Here is an 18490-nt window from a genome sequence, read left to right as displayed (position 1 = left end):
ATAACAATTCCAAACTTTTTAGATAATTTTAACTTTTAAAAATCCGGATTATAATTTTTGGAATCATTACCAGATGAACGAAATCTCGATTTATTTCCCCTAATTCGTATGCCAATATCGATCATAAAATATTATGATTTGAGGAATGTATAAATTTAATATAAGTACATTAACTTGAAATTTCATTTTTGATGATGTAGTACACAGTAAAAGGATAATCTAAGATAATAAACCATGTTACTAGGACTCAAAGTGAGTCATGGCCCACTTTGAGTCCACAGCCGTTTGATTCTCCTTTCAAGTCCAAGTGCATCATAATAAATTTCTCCATTCTGGAAATATGATCTTGAATAAACTACTTTTGCAATTTCTATATATACACAGTTTTTCTTTAAAATATTTTATTCAGACAGGTCATATAAACTTGTATAATTATTTATGAATACGTAGTTTGCTTAAGTACAATATCCATTAACCATGAAAAAATGCAGAGCAGAAAATTAATGAAAAATAATAATATTACGAACATAAATAATATACACGTACACTAAACATATTTACTTTATATAGTATAAATTAAACAAACTTATTTGTTATATCACAAACTTATGTAACTCATATTTGAAAGCTGAAATTCTTTTCAACAATAGACAAAGAAAGAAATAAGCGAATTATTTTATAGGAAAACCATATTCTTGTATTCACTGACATTATACGCATTGTGTATTGTGAAATAAAATTGTAATTATGCTATAGATAATGAAATACTACCTCACGATTATAACATTAGAGAAAACCGAAAATAATAAATGTGCTTGCAGAAAGTTAGTTATTCAAAACTCTGTTCACTGCTGAAAAAGAATCTGTTCCTCTCGATAATTCATACTATTATCAGTCATCGTCATCATATTAATCAATACTCATTCATGACCATTTTTAGGTTCTTCCTTGCTATTTAATTCCATCAATCCACAATGTATTCTAAAGTGCAGTCTCGATTCTAGCGAATATCCAGTGAAGTTTTTCCTGGTAAAAAAAAACATACGTAAAAATTATTAAAAGTATTTTTTTCTATAAAAATAAAGTGTAAACATTTTACACTGAAAACGTAAAATAAATTGATCATTTTCTTATTTTATTTATCTTTGGCACCAATAACAAAGCATTAGTTTAAGATTCGTTTTAATTAACGTGTTACTGAGTATAAAGTATATAAACGGTACAGAAAATTAACGCAAGAATAGTGCAGCACAAATTTGCTATTTCAACTTAGTTTCGTAACGACTCCGTGTATCAAGTGATTTGAATTAATCTCACACAAGAGCGCGTGATATAACAAAGAATTATCTGGCGCGTCAAGAACAGCCTCGTCATTGGCTTACCGGTTGATGCTTATTTGAGATACCTACTTTGCATTTTCTAACAGAGATATTGCTACTTGTGTATCTCCTTGATCTTTAGCTAACAATGCTAATTCAACAGTCGCAAATGGAAGTAGATAAGTGTCATCTCTGATCTGCTTTTCCATTTCTAAAACTTTCCTTAAACAATCTTGTGATTGTAAATTCAGCTTCAGTTGACGAAAACAAGCTCCTTTGAGAAGTAAAATTAAAGCTTCATTGTCGACTTGGAATTCGTTCTTACTAAAATTTGGAAAAATGCTATTATTTTGACGAAAAGAAATGACATTTGTAGATGGCGTGACTTACGGATTATTTTTCAAAAAGACCTCTTCTTCTTCAATGCATTTGAAGACGCTCAAGAGATCATTCTGAGATTTGCCGATTATCCTAAAGCAGTTCCACAAATACAAAAGCTCGTAGATGGGAAGGACTAGATATTTCTTTTGAGCGAAGTATCGCTCGGACTTCTTTATCAAAAACTTTTCCATGGGCAAGGATTTGCCAGCGATACGTTGCTTGTAGGTCGGCACTTGTGCCATTAGCTTATCAACGTTCATTTGCTCTTCGCTCTTTGACGAAGGCTTCATCATGAGCATTATAGCAGCCTGCTGATAGAAGTATATCGTACGCGACCAATTGGATTGTTTTGAGAGAAATTCGGCATATTTCAAAGCTGATTCCCACTGTCGTTGAACGCTATGAACCCACATCAGTTCCCAAAAACACAAATTATGAAATTCAGGCCGAAGATTCGGGCTTTCCCATGATTTCGTGTACCATTCGACGGACTCCTTAAAATTTCCTTTCATAAATTCTAATCTGCCTTTCAAAAATAAAAACCACGCTCCTTGTGGATAAACAGCTAATTGTTCATCCAATGCTTGGTCACACCATTTTAAATCGCCATCCGAATCGCTCATATTAGGTACTGTTACTGTGTTATAAAACAGCAAAGACATTGCACAAAGAATCTGACGTAGGCCTCCACGCTCTTCGTAACCAGCTAGAAGCTGGTTAAGACCATAATTCTGAAAAAGTAGAACCGATAATCAAAGATTGGCTTAGAATTTTTATAGCGTAGGATAATATGGTTACCTTATCTCCTGAAAACCCAACAAATTCGAGTAACTTAATAGTTCGCGTAGGCAACAGTGATATCATCTGAATAAAAAAATAAACGATTATGAAATCGAAATGTACACTACTCACAAAAATTAGGGATATAAAAAACATTCCAAATTTTGTGGTAATTTTCAACAAGAGATAACTCGGAGAGAAATGGTGGTACAGAAAAAAAGGAAATTGTAGTTTCACGTTTCTAGTTTTCAGATTTGAGCTATAAAATTTTTTAGTGTAAGCAATTTTCAAGTAATCATCGAAAAACGAACAAAAAAATTTTTTTTCTAAATTTTCTAAATTTTCTAAAAATGTCTTCTATCTGCCATTTTGATACTTTTTTAAGCAATTTAATCAGCTTTGATTTGCTTTTTTTAAATGGCACCGTTTGATGATTTAGCTGATACGATGTTGACTGAACAAAAGTTGAAATTTTACGAATTTAAGGATATTTAGACATTTTGATGTAACTTTAAATATAATGGATGAATAAAGGAAATCGACTGTAATTTTTTAACGGCAAAGTGTCCCCATAACCTTTAAAACAGTAAAAAAAATGCAAAAAAACTTTTGTCCAAAATAAAATTTTATTAAAAAAAATTTTTAATTCCAAAAAAATTCTAAAAAATTAAAAAAACTGTAGCTAAAAACAATAAAGAATTAATTAATGAAGCACTGTGTACATGCTGAGAAAAAAAGTTTTTTGAAAAATTTTTTTAATATTTTTTTTATGCATATTTTTCTTCGTAATTTTTGTCTTTGAATACGGAATTGACTTATTATTGCTAAAAAAAAATTTTTTAATTGAAAAATTGAATAAAAATCTAAAAAATTGCTTATTACGGTGATTTTTGTCAGAAACGTTAATTTTAACCCTTCAAAGTACTAAGAAAAAATCGCAGGACTCCGCAGTTTTGAAGGGTTTTGGGGACACTTTGTCATTAAAAAATTTCAGTCGACATCCTTCATTCATCCATTATATCCAAAGTTATATCAAAATGTTTAAATATCCTTAAATTTGTAAATTTTCATCTTTTATTCAGTCAACATCGTATCAGCTAAATCATCATACGGTGCCATTTAAAAAAGCAAATCAAAGCTAATTAAACTGTTTAAAAGAGTTTTAAAGTGGCCTAATATAAAACTTTTTAGCGTAAGTGATTTTATTTTACAGCTCAGATTTGTAAACTGGAAACGTGAAGCTGTGAATTCCTTTTTTTCTGTACCGCCATTTCTCTCCGAGTTATCCCTTGTTGAAAATTAACATAAAATTTGAAATGTTTTTTATGTCCCTTAATTTTTGAGAGTAGTGTATAACAATCATTAACAGTATTCAAAATTATATATACCAAATTAAATGTACCAACTCCCAATCGGACACCACTTTCAAAGTGCATTTTGTGTTCCTTACTTTCCCATTTCCTAGTTTCTAAAATTTGAAGGCAATCTCTGTAAGTAAAATACAAATTAAATTCAAATTAAAATTATCTAATATTTTAGAAAAACATTTACATTGAAAATATATTTCAATGAAAATGTAATTAACGATATTGCTAAGTAGCATTTTTTCAAATAATACAAAACTTACTTATACGAAAGAAAGCAATTGCGAATTCTAAAGCCAGCTTTAACAAAACTAACAAGCGTTTCATCTTCGATAATGCTTAGCATAGATTTGAAGAGCAACGCCTCTGTGTAACATAATTCGGCATGTACTTCTCCTGTAATATTAAAAATTAATTATTTTGTTGTACCGTGAAAGAAATCATAATACTTATTGAGTGTACTTTTGCTTGTAAAAGAGATACTTTTTTCAAGAACTAAAAAAATCATGATTACAAGTAAATATTTCTATAATAGTTTTTTTTAACAACATAAAGAATTAAAGATTTTTGATAGCAATTTATATACATTATGTACATATTATGCTAAATATTGTGCAACACTAAAATATGTCATTTTTATTTTTGAAAAGTGTTAAAATGATGATTGTGCATTTCAGTTTTTAATGAGCGTAACACTTTAAATGCTTTTAGCGCAGTGCGTGCACGCGATTCGTGATTCGTGATTTTCGAATGATTTCTCCATACCATAAGATGATGATAATTAACAATAAATCATAATGAATGAAAAAATTTCATTACCGATAGTGTAGAAGTCATAGTTGGGTCTTTTCACAATTTTGCCAATATTTTGTATAGCAGTAGTGTGTCGTCGACGTTTTGAGCATACAGCCATACATTGCTTCAAAGTTTTGGACGCTTTTTCTATGTATTTCTGCAAGCAACAAAGAAAATGTACGTCTGTAAATAAAAATTTAATGCTCACTAAATTTGAATCGAGTATCTATGGTTCTCACGAATTATTTTCCGTTGTTAATAGTGACCAGGAAAGCGTGACCAATTCGTACCTCGTTAATTTACAAAAAAAAAACAACACTACAAAATAAAATCAACAAATAAGTTTTATATAATCTTGCGAATAATAAATTTGCGTCGAGGTAACGAAAAACGCAAATTTTTAGAAATCATGATAAATTATACGACATCAACAGTACGTCATGAAATCTACTTTTTGTCCAGTATTAGTATGCAAGAGTAGCTAGTACTCAAGTTTGTATCAACGTAAACGACTTCTTCCTTCTAAATATAAAAAAATAATGTGAGCGATTGCTCGGCATATATTCTGAAAAGCCGTCGCATTAAATTTGCATTTTTGATGCAGCACAGCAGAACATTGTGGTTTACCTATATCGCATTCATTGCCTCGTGGTCGGTTAATCTACATGCGTTTTGTAAAACATACATTTAAGTATCGATTTCGTCAATTACTCAGAACAAGGTCACGATGAAAAAGAACGCGTAGCAACGATCTAGGAAATTAAAGTCACAAAAATAATGACTCGGAAGTTCCTATTGTATTTAAGTGATTTGATCATAGGCTGGTTTAATGCGAGATATAACGTTGAAAAGTACAATCGCGCCATAATGAAGTGCCCGGATGTTTGACCTGTATTTAACCGTTGACATTGAGATATCTTCAATGAAAGCGCGTAAACCACTTTAATTACTCTACTGCAAACAATCTAATTGTAAATGCTTTAGCCTGAGATGTTATGTCACAGTGAAACTTGGAAAAAAAAAACGGTTTTTTGAAATTACTAATACTCATTACCCGTTCGAAAGTGAGAACAGCATCCAGATATGCGAATACAGCAGTACCCAGCGAACAGTACATATCACAGTGTGCATACGGTTCAACTGTCTTCCTTGATTTTTCAAATTCATTACTGAAATAATAATAGATAGCCTGCTTTGCTATTGCTGTAGCCGTTTCGAAGTCCAAAGATGACGGCCTGCCAATACCAATAACATTACGTTAACTTCGGCTATGTAATTGAAAATGATAATTGTTGAGGCTTTACGCTTGTAATAATTTTTATCGACAAGGCTGTGGATGGATTGTAGAGGAATAATCTTAATAAATTCAAGCGATAAGATATAAATGGTAAAGCGTTACAAAATTAAATGTCTACGTATCACTGATGAATTAAGAAATTATAAAAAATCATAAAAATGGTTGCTGCGTACTCAATTTTTAATTCGTAAGCTCACAGTTCTGCACGTTAATATAATTTAAGGAAGAGTACTCACGGAGGTAGTTCTTCCTGCGCATCTTGGAACTAAAAACAAAAATAAAAATCAACATAACATTAATTTGTTGTACAGACTTGTAAATAGTCGGTCGATACACACAAGTTACTCGTCGCAAATAGTTATGTTATACGTACCTCATCGTCTGCTTCGTTATCAGACATTGTTGTGCTCGGGTCAGTAGAGCTGCAACAAAGAGGGAAAAAAATGATGCACTCTCGCGCAAAGAACAACGCACGCTCGGCCGATACACTTTTGAATTCGAAAGGCCGCGTTCCGAAAGGCACATTTCCTTTCGTATTGTATGTCACGAGCGACGCGAAATATCTATCGACAGACAATGCACTCGCGCTCCTTGACTTACTCAGTTCCAAATCGCAAGCCAGTGCACGTCCTATAAAAGGGAAATTTGGAGCTCGAGCGAGGATCGAAACGGCGGAGGTCTCCGGACACAGCGATGCATAGTACACGGTGCCGTGCGCGCTCGCGCGCGCGATGCGATGCCTCACTTCCTCGGCTCAACAACTGATCGTCGAAGTGTAACTCTCTCGCGTGCAGCCAAGCCGCTCTTTTTTTCCCTCTCTCCTATATACACTGCTTGATCTCTCCTTCGCGCTTTCTATCTCGCTCGCACTGATTAGGATCGCGCGCGCAATTTCGCTACGCGTGTGCCTCCTTTTCCTACGAGCTGCCGACGCTTATAACTGCACTCGAATTTATCAGTCTAAGTGTGACGAGTAAAAACCTGATAGCTTAAACTGCTTGACCTTGGTGATTACATGTACAAACGTAATGTTTCAGTCCCCTGTCTATTCTATTATTCTAGTTTGTTACTGATAATCCGCGACGTTTTTTTTTTCTCTTTGTGCAATGCGAAATACATCCACGTTACTGAATCTTGCGGTAGTTCAAAGAGGATTATTTGCAAGCCTCACCTGGGTTATAACAAGGTTTTACGCAGAGTGAGAGTTGAACATTTTCACAGATGAGTAGAAAGTCTTGGCAATCAGCTATACAAACTATGAGCATCGATTGTAGCTTAAAATAATATCTAATCGAGCACAAGCGAGCGAAATTCCGAAGCGCGAATCACGATTACAAAAGCTGATCGACACTTTACATATTAAGTACGAATTTTCGTTTTGGTTACTCGTTTGCGATAACAACAACGTTCAGTGTATCAGCGTATCCGTAAGGTATTCGTTTTATTGCGCTCGACTTGGGAGTATGTACGTTCCAACTGAAATGATTTCGTTATACGGAAACCTTATTGCTGCCGCGTTTCCATGCCTGTGTATAATCATACATCTACTGTCAGAGCTAGCTGCTTTACACATATATATACGTACAACGTAGAATAAAACCAGATGACCATCAGCTGGTCAAGTAACAGTGGCAAATTTATTAAAGATTTGAGTCACGCAACAAGTGACATTGAAAAGCCACTGCCAAATACTAAATTTCTTTAAAGTTTTATTTTTATGATTGAATTATATTTTGTATTCAACACTTTCAAGAAATCAGGAATGAAACTGTTCAAACTTGTTTTTTCTGATAAATCTTTGAATTGGTTAAATTTAATATATTGCAATGCTGGTTATTCGTACTAAAGTTTCTAAAGCTTATATTATTACTGATATTTAGTGCTTACAATGACATCACAAAAAAAAAAAAGAAAAGAAACTAGTTACGAAAAACTACTACTTTAGTGCATTTTCCTTGATCACTCTGCCAGCATGTCGACAAACATGATGAATGCACTTCAATAACCGATGCAATAAAAAAAAGTGGCGAGCAATAAAACACGGCTCATCGCCAAACTCGCGTCCAACTGATACGCCAGCCCGTGTGTATACGTCATTCGTATATCATCTTTGACCGCGAAGAGGTGAAGATGAACTGCGCGTACAGGCAATAAAAATAAAAAAAGCATGGTGCACTTGTCCTATCGATTCGCGTCATCTTTTTTTTCTCGCTCTTGCTTTGTGAAAAGTCCGCTGTTGTCCGTTCCGCGGACAGTTGTCGCGCCCGGTTTTGATGCGAACAAAACTCACGCCGGGAGGCAATAAATATCTCCGAGAGAGTAGCACTCGTAGGAATGGATGAAGAACGTTAGCTAGAGAGAGAGAGAGAAAGAGAGAGCAAAACCGCACTGACGGATACTGTACGGTGTGATGACTGGCTCCCTTTTATTTATTTTTTTTTTTTTTTGTTTCACTCTACTGTTGAAGTGTTGGAATATATGGGCGGTCGAGGGCCAAAACTTTTGAGAACAAAAAACATTATTCTTTTTTATTTTCTTTTTTCACGCGCGCATTTTGGAGATTAAAGCACTACTATTTCAAAAGTATTTTTTGGGAGTTCGACGTAGTTTGTTTGTAATTTTTTATTACGGGAAGCTTGTTTTATAATTATAAGCTGATTGGATAAGTAAAGTAAGAAATTTTACATTTGTATAATGTTCCAGGAGATGGATGAATTGCAATGTTCTAGCATTTCAGGAATATTCCTTAGACATTCTTTTACAATTACAAATGAGAAGAAACAAGTGTCAATGAATACATGATGTTCTTTTTTTTTTTTTAATTAGAGGTACGCAAATATGACTATACTCAGAAGATTCAAAATGAGCTATTTAATTTCAACATCCAACGTATATGTACGTAAATTCTATCTGAAAATTAATGAACCCAAATGAATTAAAAAAAAATCAATTCTGTATTTTTAATTTCGAAACTGTTGAAAAAATCAAACAAAAAGAGACCGTAAGAACAAAAAATTGCAAGAGAGAGTACACAGAAAGAGAGTGAGAAAAGTTGGGAAGAGAAGAGAGAATAGAGCATGAGAGTAGGAGGCAAACACATGTCCACGTCACCGGCATCGCTCCGAAATCGCGCGAGGGATCCCAAAATTTATGTCGACCAGTGAATCACGTCAACATTTGATTTGTCGATGGCTTTTATGGCGGCAAGTTATTGCGGACGTTATGTACAAATTCGGCGTGATGGCCACCCGACAACAGCAACAACAGCGACGAGAAAAATATGGACGCAAAAAAAAAATAATAAAAAGAATGCATCGTGGATTCGTAAATGAAACAGAAATTCAAGAATTCTGCAATGGAATTGTCAAATGCCAAACATATTTTACTGTATTTTTTTATTATTTCTCGTCAATGATACTATACATTTCAATTGGAATGTATTAAAAAATCGTTTCTGTAACAATGTCATTCTAATTATGGATATGTTTGGAACTGCTTTAAAAATTGTCAGTAGTCGAGTCTAGCGTATTTTTAAGTCACCACATCTCGTGCCTGATTGTCAAATTCTTCAAGAGGGTGTGTGAGCCGATCCTCCTGCTGGTAATAATTGAATAATTTTATGAACAGTTCAATGAATATGCTAATATTTTTGGAAAAATTGCGTATGAGATATAATCTACTAATGCATTTTTTAAACGTATAATTTGAAACCACTCCGCTTATTATAAATATACTCCTCGATATCTTTATCCAGCTATATCGTGAATTTCAAAATAGTGTTACTTTCAACTATGTTCACAATACTGATATGATATATATTTTTTCTAATAATATCTTGACATAAGATCAAGAATCAGGGAACATCTAATACAGATTGTATTAATTGTCTGAATTATCTAAAGCAGAAAGTTAAAAAATAAAACATTCAAGAAAATTAGGAGCACGACGGCCACTTGACGAAAAATGTAGACTTATACCCACATCGCACACGCGCACAACGCAGGAACTCTAGTTGTATATCGCAAACTGCGAGTGGCGCTTCAGCAATATATCAAGCCAGTACGACGAATATATCATTCATAATTTGTTCGCCGCGGAACGCACAGTTGATTTGTAGCCGTGTGGCGTCCCGCGCATCTCTTTTTTTTTCTTTCCTTTCTTTTTTATTTCAGCATGCGCGCAGATTGAAATCAATACCCGATAATGTCTGTAAATCAGCGTAACAGTGGCGCGACGTCGCCTACCAAAAGTGCCATTTTAAAGAGGGAGAATGCAGCTGCAAAGAGAGAGAAAGAGAGAGAAAATGGATTTTCGCGCGATCGATTGTTACGCCTGGAAAACTCGACTTGACTCCGCAGTCTCTCTTTGGCGTAACGCCAAAATTTCGGAGGCTCTCGATTTACACCTCGGCGCTTCAAACTGACACGTGAAGTGGGCAAAGAATAACGATCCCTTGGCCGGTTCGGCCCTCGGAGATACCAGCCCTGGCCGGCTTCCCGCCCCGAGAAAAAGACAGGCGGGTTGACCGCGTCAATTATGAAAGGCAAGTCGTTAATAAGGAAAGCGGCCCGTAAGGAGAGCTCCCACGAGCGGCATTACCATCTCTCATGCTTACCGCTTAACGGCTCGAAACTCCATGCGCGGCACATAGTAGTTGCTTGCTTACACTTTCTCTCCTGGCAACTCGGGTCGACCCCTTTTCTTTTGCATTATTGCATTAGACTCTCGAGAGACACGCTGCGGCGTGGTGTCGAGGACAAGGACTTTTCGTATCGTTGCCATCGCGTTATTTCAGGAGGAAAATCATTGCTACGTCACTCGAACGCAATGAATGATCAGTCGAGCGAAACTTAGAAATTCGGCGAACGCGATATCCGTAGAATTTACGGTACGAGCGCTTCGCCTCCTCTATCTTGGCTTCGGCGAATGACAAAACGTTTGTACGAGCTAATTCTCAAGGGGGAGGGGCACGAGTCGAAGACAAACGAACGGGCAAGTATAGCAAGGAGCGCCCCCCCCTCTCTCTCTCTTAGCGCGTTAAGATCGCAAATCCATAAACGCCATAAAGCAGCGATTTTGAGCTCGAGCGCAATTCCCGCGGTGGGTGCGCGCGATAGCGTGTGCCCATAGGCATGTCTCTCGCGAATCTTAGCCAGAGTTTTGCGGCACATACGGAGAGGGCTGAGAGTTTGCGAGAGGACGACGTAAATTTTGCAGAGCGGGTCGCAGTCGAACTCGCGCTTGATATGCCGTTGGGCCGTTATCGAGAGCGAGGTGACGTTCCCGGTTATCGGCTTGCAACTTCTGTGCAACGAGGCTACGTCGTCGTCGGACGGGAATCGGCACGTGGATCACGCGGACATCGGCGGCGATATAGCCGGCAACGCAGGCGCAACGGAACTGCAGTTTTCCGAGCTCGATTAGCGCGGGTCTCTAATTTAGCCTCGCCAGCGTCGCGGTCGCGCCGTAAGTCATATTTACCGCTGGTAGCGGCGGTGGCGGCGGCGGCCGACGGAGCTTTCTCCCTCTCGCCAAGCGAGCTGCGCGTTTCTGCTGAAATACGATGTCCCCGGGTAGCAAGCAAACCCAAGCCCTCTGCGCGCTCTCGTGCCATTCCCGCAAGTTGTAACTGCTGTTAATTATTGAGCTCGTGTATGCACGGCGCGGAGAGAAGAGCAACGACTTTGCCTCCCCCTACTGTACACCTCCTTTCGCTTGCGTGCGCGAATCATCGCGCTACAGGGCTTGCGATGCGTTGGCTACGGCGTTCGGCCAAGCTGTAGTGCATTCGACCATTTTCAAATAGCTGCACGATCATTAGCTGCAATTAAGCAATCGGACTTTTTACCTTGTTTACTTCGCGCACTCGTCGCCCGCTCTGCCGATACCAAACAGTTACGACGAATTTGCATACTGAACGCGACCGAAGCTGATGGCGTGATGGATGCGCTATTTATATGAACGAGTGGAAATACCGCTGTACAACTTGTTATCTGATAAATAGCAGTTGACCTCATTCGTTGCGAATCGTTCGCAACACGCACGCATTTAGCTAAGTTCCATAGAAGAATTGACTATCCTACAAATCTCACAGAAATAAAACCAAATTTCAAATTAGGACATTTTGCCGACTCAAAATAAGTCAACCATAATTACATCTCGGGTATTATTTAAAAAATATTAATTTCGATGTAGTTAATATTTTTGCTTGGTTTCGTCTCCTTTAGTATGTAGTAATCGTAATTTTCAATACAAAACAATTCAAATGCTACCCGCCGAAAAAGTACCACCAATAACCGTCGGTTGGTACTACTTGAAATCCCTTGACGAGCACCCCCACACATTAACGTTTTAAAAACATTTGACATTTTCAGAAAATCTATATTAGCAGCCGACAGAATACAATGCACTACCCCAATGAAGTAGACAACTTTTCTAACCTTCAAAAACAACAAAAAAAGGCCTTGAATCATTAAAAATCTGTCGGGTTCTAATGATATACCGCCTTTCCCTTTCCTTCGGTGCTTATGCTCATGTACTGACGTGTCCCACTCTCCCTGTAAAGTGTGTGTGTGAGAGAGAGAGAGAGAGAGAGAGAGAGAGAGAGAGAGAGAGAGAGAGAGAGAGAGAGAGAAAGAGATAAGCGTATGTACCTCTCGCTCGCGACGTGGCAGAGTATAGCCTGCCACAACACTGCGGGTCCTGCTTTTAATTTTTTGTATTCTGTTTAATCTCTGAGTGTCTCTCGGTAATAATTTGAATTTTATTTTTTTTAAAGTTCAAGCGTAGTATTTTGAGCTTGTTATGAATCTGCAACGTTGATAAAAACAGTGAGTATACCGTTGCTGTCTATCGGCCGAATGTGACGTTAACACATGTGATATTACTTACGTGCATATGACAGATTCTAACTGCAGCAATCTTTCGCACAAAGTTTTAACGAGATAAAGTGGGATAACGATTGGAAGTTGTGTATAAGAGATTGATTTGTTCAATAGAGAACTGCTGCATATAAGGCTATACTATTTTTCATACTACTACGTGAACCAGACTCTCTTGCGTTTAGTGGTTTTCAAAGTGGGTGAAAGTTCTAGCTGTGTGAAATGGTGATTTAAACTATCTAGTGATCTGAAAGTTTAGTGGATATTTATTTTTATTTGCAAGGTGTCATTAAAAATGCCTTATTTTTCATAATACGTTTTCAATTATTTTGAGTGTTATTACTGTTATGAATTTTTTAATTCGCGCAGGGTTTTTATTCGACGTCTGACAGATATTGTAACATTTGTTCTAAAAAAATAATACATGGCGAAAACTTTAAGAGGTTATACGTTTTGAAAATATAAAAATTATCAAGACTTTTTTATATAGTACTTATACGAATTAGTATTTTATGGATTTGAATCAAATTATGTCTTATTTTAAATAATTCATGATATCTCTTAGAAATCTCACTATAGCATAGGATACTTACCATATGTTTGAGAAATAATTTTACTTTTTTTTCCTTTATCAAGTATTCATTCAAAAGTGTTTGTATACACTAAATTATAACTGTTATTTACACAATTTCATTCAATAAAAATATTAGAAATAAACATTCATTAAAAAGAAAATTTTTTTCAAGAGTACATTTGGAAATTGTTGCAGATTGAAAATGAATCCACAATATATGCAGCAACAAGCTTCATTTTATGGAGCACAAACAAGTCCATCTTATAGAGAACCTAATGCAAATCTTCCACCAAACGGTGTCTCGTCAGGAAATAATGTGCCACCTACAAATATGCCACCATTTGGAAATAATGCACATCAATCATTACAACCAATTCAAAACAATCTTATAGATCAAATGTCAAATATATCTTTATCTGGTCCGCCAAAGGTACATTTAAATGTTATTATTTAAGTAACATTTGTTCTAAACTATCAACAAATCTTACAATTTTTATCTTTCACAATGCAGCCTGGTCCTCCTACACAAGCTCCTCCTCAGATGTTTGCATCACCTCAGAATGGAATAAGTAACCAAAATCACGTTCCACCAAATGGAGATCCTACAAGATCTGCTCAAGCACCACCACAGCAGAAGCCTCCATCAGTACAATCAAGTCTTCCATTTTCACAAACATCTTCCACTATACCTCAATTCCCAGGACAACAATATTCAGGACAGCCAGCAGATTCTATGTCAGGATTAAACATTCCAAGAAACACTCCAAACAATAATCATATGCCAGGAAAACAAAATAGTTCACTTATGCCAGGACAACAACCAAACCAGATACGAGGAATGCCAGTAGGTCAACCATCGCTAGGTGGACCACATGTATCTGGTCAAACTTCTTCTTTTTCATCAAATCAACAAAATTTATCGAGCCCACCAATGCCTGTGCAAAATTTCTCAAGTTCTCAGCCACCAACAAGTCAGCCAAATATGGAAAGACCATCACTACCTAGTCAACCTGGTCATCTCCCTCGAATTCCAGGACAGCAGCAATTTAATCAACCACCAGGTCCTCAACACTTATCTGGCCCTCCAATGGGAAATCAATCTAATTTATCAAGACCACCAATGCCAGGTCAACCAAATTTCCAGTCTTTGCCTCCATTTTCTAATCAGAGACCTGGACAGCAACCATACATGTCAGGTCCTCCATTACCAGGACAGCAAAATGGTCCTTATGGCATAAATCAAGGATATCCACCTCAACCTGGACAACCTGTAAGATATTTTATTTTTAACTCTGAGATGAAACTTTTAACTATCTATAATATATTTTGTTGTAGCCTATGTTTGAAAACCAGCCAACATATCCAGGTGGAATGCCATCAGGGCCTGGATCTTATCCAGCTGCTCAAGCTCAACAAGGGAAAAAACTTGATCCTGATCAGATGCCAAGTCCAGTAAGTTTTATAAAAGTTCAATACTAAATTCATATTTTGTAGATATAATATTCATAATTCATGATTTGTAGATTGCAGTATTCCAAGATGATCAAAAAATGAAAGGAGGTGATTTTATAACGAATCAAAAAGGATTGGTCCCTCCATTAGTTACCACCAAGTGTATTGTGCATGATCAAGGAAATGCATCCCCGCGATTCATAAGATCTACAATGTACAGTGTTCCTACAACTTCTGACATTATGAAGCATGTAAGTCTTTTAATTATGTAATCTTTTTCCTCTCACAAAAATGATTGTACTCCCTCTCATGTTTTTCTTATAATTACTTATTTGATCAAAATATCATTTCAAATTATTGAATGTTTAGACGCAAGTTCCATTTGCTTTAATATTATGCCCAATGGCTCAAGTTGAAGATAGTGAATATGAACCACCAATTGTTGACATGGGAGAAATTGGTCCAGTACGTTGCATTCGTTGCAAGGCGTACATGTGTCCATTTATGCAGTTTATTGATGCTGGCAGGAGATTCCAATGCATGTTTTGTAAAGCTACGACTGAAGGTAAAGATAAATTATAACATTGCATTACTGTAGCTCATATTTAATTTAATATTTACTTTTTCTAGTTCCAGCTGAGTACTTTCAACATTTAGACCACACTGGTCAGCGACTAGATCGTCACGAAAGACCAGAATTAGTGCTTGGAACATTTGAATTTATTGCCACAAAAGATTATTGTAGAGTGAGTGATCCCATGATAAGCGAATTAAATACGAAAAATTTCAAAAAGGCAAATATATAATGATTTATGTTTCAGGACAATATTCTTCCAAAACCTCCGGCACTTATTTTCGTTATTGACGTCTCGTACAACAATATCAAATCTGGCTTAGTCAATTTACTGTGTTCTGAAATAAAAAATATTCTAAAAAATTTACCAATCGATGCCGGACAACAAAAATCGAATATGAAAGTTGGTTTTATAACCTACAACAGCAGCATCCAGTTTTATAATTGTAAAGCCAATCTTGCTCAGCCACAAATGTTGTACGTTAGTGATGTACAAGACGTTTTTATGCCACTTCTAGAGGGTTTTTTGTGTGACCCAGAAGAAAGTGAATCAACCATTGATAGTTTAATGGGACAAATTCCAATCATGTTTGGAGATACTCGAGAAACAGAGACGATGCTTGGACCAGCAATTCAAGCTGGATTGGAAGCTCTTAAAGTAATACTCTAGGAAGATAATTCTTTCACAAAATATATTAACTATTTACTTGCTAAAAGTGTTTTAAAAAAACAATTTTATAGGCTGCTGAATGTGCCGGTAAACTTCTTATATTTCATTCGTCGTTACCAATCGGAGAAGCACCAGGAAAGCTCAAAAATCGTGATGATCGTAACGTACTTGGATCGGAAAAAGAGAAAAGTATTTTAGGTAAGTTAACTAAAACAAACATTGATCGTCACAGTTATTCAAAATTTTCAAAAATTTTATACAAAGTATATATTGTTTGTAGCCCCGCAGACCAATTTCTACAATACTTTAGGTCAAGATTGCGTAGGTGCTGGATGTAGCGTTGATTTATTCCTTTTCAATAACTCGTACATCGATGTTGCTACTATTGGTCAAATCAGCAGATTGACTGGTGGCGAGATATATAAATACACATATTTCCAAGTAAGTACACTACCTTTATTTTAGTTTGATAAAAATTGTGAAATCACATAAATTAATTCTTTAATTAATCTATTGTTAAGGCTGATATTGACGGCGAGAGACTGATTACAGATATAATCAATAACATAAGTAGACCAATTGCCTTTGATGCCGTGATGCGTGTTCGAACGTCGACCGGTGTGAGACCAACCGATTTTTACGGGCACTTGTACATGTCCAACACGACAGATATTGAATTAGCTAGTATAGACTGCGACAAAGCTATTGCTATCGAGGTCAAACACGATGATAAATTAACAGACGAAGAGGGTGTCTACATTCAAGCCGCTCTTCTTTACACGTCTTGCAGTGGTGTGAGACGATTGCGAATTATTAATTTGAGCTTGAAAACTTCTTCTATGATCACGGAATTGTACAAGTCTTGTGACTTGGACGCCATGATCAACTTCATGTTAAAACAGAGTAAGTAATTATCTTATCCTAGGTTACAAAAACTTCGTAACAGAATTGCTGGATAAATGTCTGTGTTTCTTCGTTCTCATAGGTGTAAGCAAATTAGTAGAGTACTCGCCAAAGCAGATAAAAGATGGGCTCAATACTAGAGCTGCCGCGATGTTGGCTGCTTACAGAAAACACTGTGCTAATCCATCAAGTGGTGGACAATTGATTCTACCAGAATCTATGAAATTGCTGCCGCTATATATTTGCAGTATGATAAAGAGTGATGCTTTAACTGGAGGTAAACGCATTTTTTTTTAATTTTTAATTGAACAATTTTATTAATAACATTCGATGAAACAGGTGCTGGCATAACGGTGGATCAGAAGGCTTTCGTTATGATGTTGATCTCCTCTATGCCCATCATTGAAACAGTTGCGTATGTATACCCAAGATTATTGGCATTGCACAATCTTCAAGGTAATGGGTTTCCACCAATGCTACGCTGTTCAATTGACAGATTTGAAGATAATGGTGTTTATTTGTTAGGTAAGTTCAAATGACTGAACATTATTGAATAAATGTTTTACAAATGATCTACGTTTGCAGAAAATGGAATTCACATGTTTATGTGGTTGGGTTTGAACGTAAATACCCAATGGATTCAGGCTGTTTTTGGAGTAGCGTCTGTTGCACAAGTTGATACCGATAAAACTGGTATTCCTACACTGGATAATGCTTTGAATAAACAAGTCAGAGAGGTTATCAGCCAAGTGCAAAGTGAAAGACGATATTGCATGAGGGTATATAACATTTATTCAATTTTCGATCTTTAACGAACTTTCTTTTTTCTAATCTAATTAATGTATTTCAGTTAACGCTCACAAGACAACGAGAAAAGATGGAAATGGTTATGCGTCATTATTTGGTTGAAGATCGAGGAAACGATGGGTCTTTGAACTATACTGATTTCTTATGCCACATGCATGGAGAAATTCGCTCCCTTCTCAGTTAATGTATATAAAATTTACATCAACATGAAACATTTTTTATAGTGCTATATTATTGTTTACACAACAGCGCTAAGAAATATTTGATAAAAGAAATATATACACACAATTTATTTATAACTGTTTTAGTCTATTTTAGAAATAAGCTTACAAAGGTTTTGTTTATTGAACACGTTAATTTTGAAGGTTATGCAATTTTAAAAAATTTGTTCTAAATATTGAAAAAAAATTTCGATTTAGTTAAGAAATTGATTTCATGATTTAGCAACCAGTACTACATGCTTTGTAAAATATACTTTATATTATTTGAAATATACAAGAAAGAATGAATGTAAGAATTGTTATATATACATACTGATACATAATCTAATGGGTAATTGTAAAATTAAAATTCTAATATATTTTCATATGGAAAATTTATTGATAGCTTAACAATATTCAGACGTACTTCATATAATAAACGTTTTATTCAAATAATTATTTTGATGTATTAATTATCCAACTGATTGTAACT

At 35.9% G+C, this 18490-nt stretch overlaps 2 protein-coding genes across 5 annotated transcripts; one reads left to right on the top strand and one right to left on the bottom strand.

Moving 5' to 3' along the window:
• Positions 1-388: 388 nt before the first annotated feature.
• LOC131674651 (tetratricopeptide repeat protein 39B-like) lies at positions 389-13007 on the bottom strand. Of its 4 annotated transcripts, none has more exons than XM_058953461.1 (11): positions 12828-13007; positions 6310-6358; positions 6173-6201; positions 5694-5874; positions 4664-4796; positions 4108-4240; positions 3869-3968; positions 2499-2564; positions 1710-2431; positions 1410-1643; positions 389-1026 (listed from the first exon to the last, which is right to left on the bottom strand). In XM_058953461.1, the coding sequence occupies exons 2-11, from the start codon at positions 6334-6336 to the stop codon at positions 921-923; spliced, it is 1731 nt and encodes a 576-aa protein (XP_058809444.1). In that variant the 5' UTR covers positions 6337-6358; positions 12828-13007; the 3' UTR covers positions 389-920. The 4 variants fall into 4 exon arrangements, with proteins under 4 accessions (XP_058809444.1, XP_058809442.1, XP_058809443.1 ...); XM_058953459.1 differs by lacking the exon at positions 12828-13007 and adding an exon at positions 12590-12724; XM_058953460.1 differs by lacking the exon at positions 12828-13007 and adding an exon at positions 7108-7409.
• Positions 12628-18368, top strand: LOC131674650 (protein transport protein Sec24D-like). The gene is made up of 15 exons (XM_058953456.1): positions 12628-12766; positions 13587-13821; positions 13903-14661; positions 14727-14843; positions 14915-15094; positions 15213-15408; positions 15474-15589; positions 15665-16075; positions 16159-16285; positions 16368-16528; positions 16609-16990; positions 17073-17267; positions 17330-17515; positions 17576-17769; positions 17841-18368. The coding sequence occupies exons 2-15, from the start codon at positions 13594-13596 to the stop codon at positions 17979-17981; spliced, it is 3393 nt and encodes a 1130-aa protein (XP_058809439.1). The 5' UTR covers positions 12628-12766; positions 13587-13593; the 3' UTR covers positions 17982-18368.
• The last annotated feature ends 122 nt before the right edge of the window (positions 18369-18490 follow it).

The sequence above is a fragment of the Phymastichus coffea genome, unplaced genomic scaffold (genome assembly GCF_024137745.1).
Source record: "Phymastichus coffea isolate CEN01 unplaced genomic scaffold, Cenicafe_Pcof_1.1 PCOF00273, whole genome shotgun sequence".
Taxonomy (NCBI): Eukaryota; Metazoa; Arthropoda; class Insecta; order Hymenoptera; family Eulophidae; genus Phymastichus; species Phymastichus coffea.
This window is presented reverse-complemented; position numbering and strand designations above follow the sequence as displayed.

Coding starts and splice junctions, on each gene's coding strand:
- LOC131674651 (XM_058953461.1), bottom strand. CDS start 6,336: ATGTCTGATAACGAAGCAGACGATGAG. Junction 4,797..5,693: donor CTGTTCTCACTTTCGAACGG/GTAATGAGTATT, acceptor TGTTGCTTGCAG/AAATACATAGAAAAAGCGTC. Junction 1,644..1,709: donor GTCTTTTTGAAAAATAATCC/GTAAGTCACGCC, acceptor TCCAAATTTTAG/TAAGAACGAATTCCAAGTCG.
- LOC131674650 (XM_058953456.1), top strand. CDS start 13,594: ATGAATCCACAATATATGCAGCAACAAGCTTCATTTTATGGAGCACAA. Junction 16,529..16,608: donor ATAAATACACATATTTCCAA/GTAAGTACACTA, acceptor TCTATTGTTAAG/GCTGATATTGACGGCGAGAG. Junction 17,770..17,840: donor AAAGACGATATTGCATGAGG/GTATATAACATT, acceptor AATGTATTTCAG/TTAACGCTCACAAGACAACG.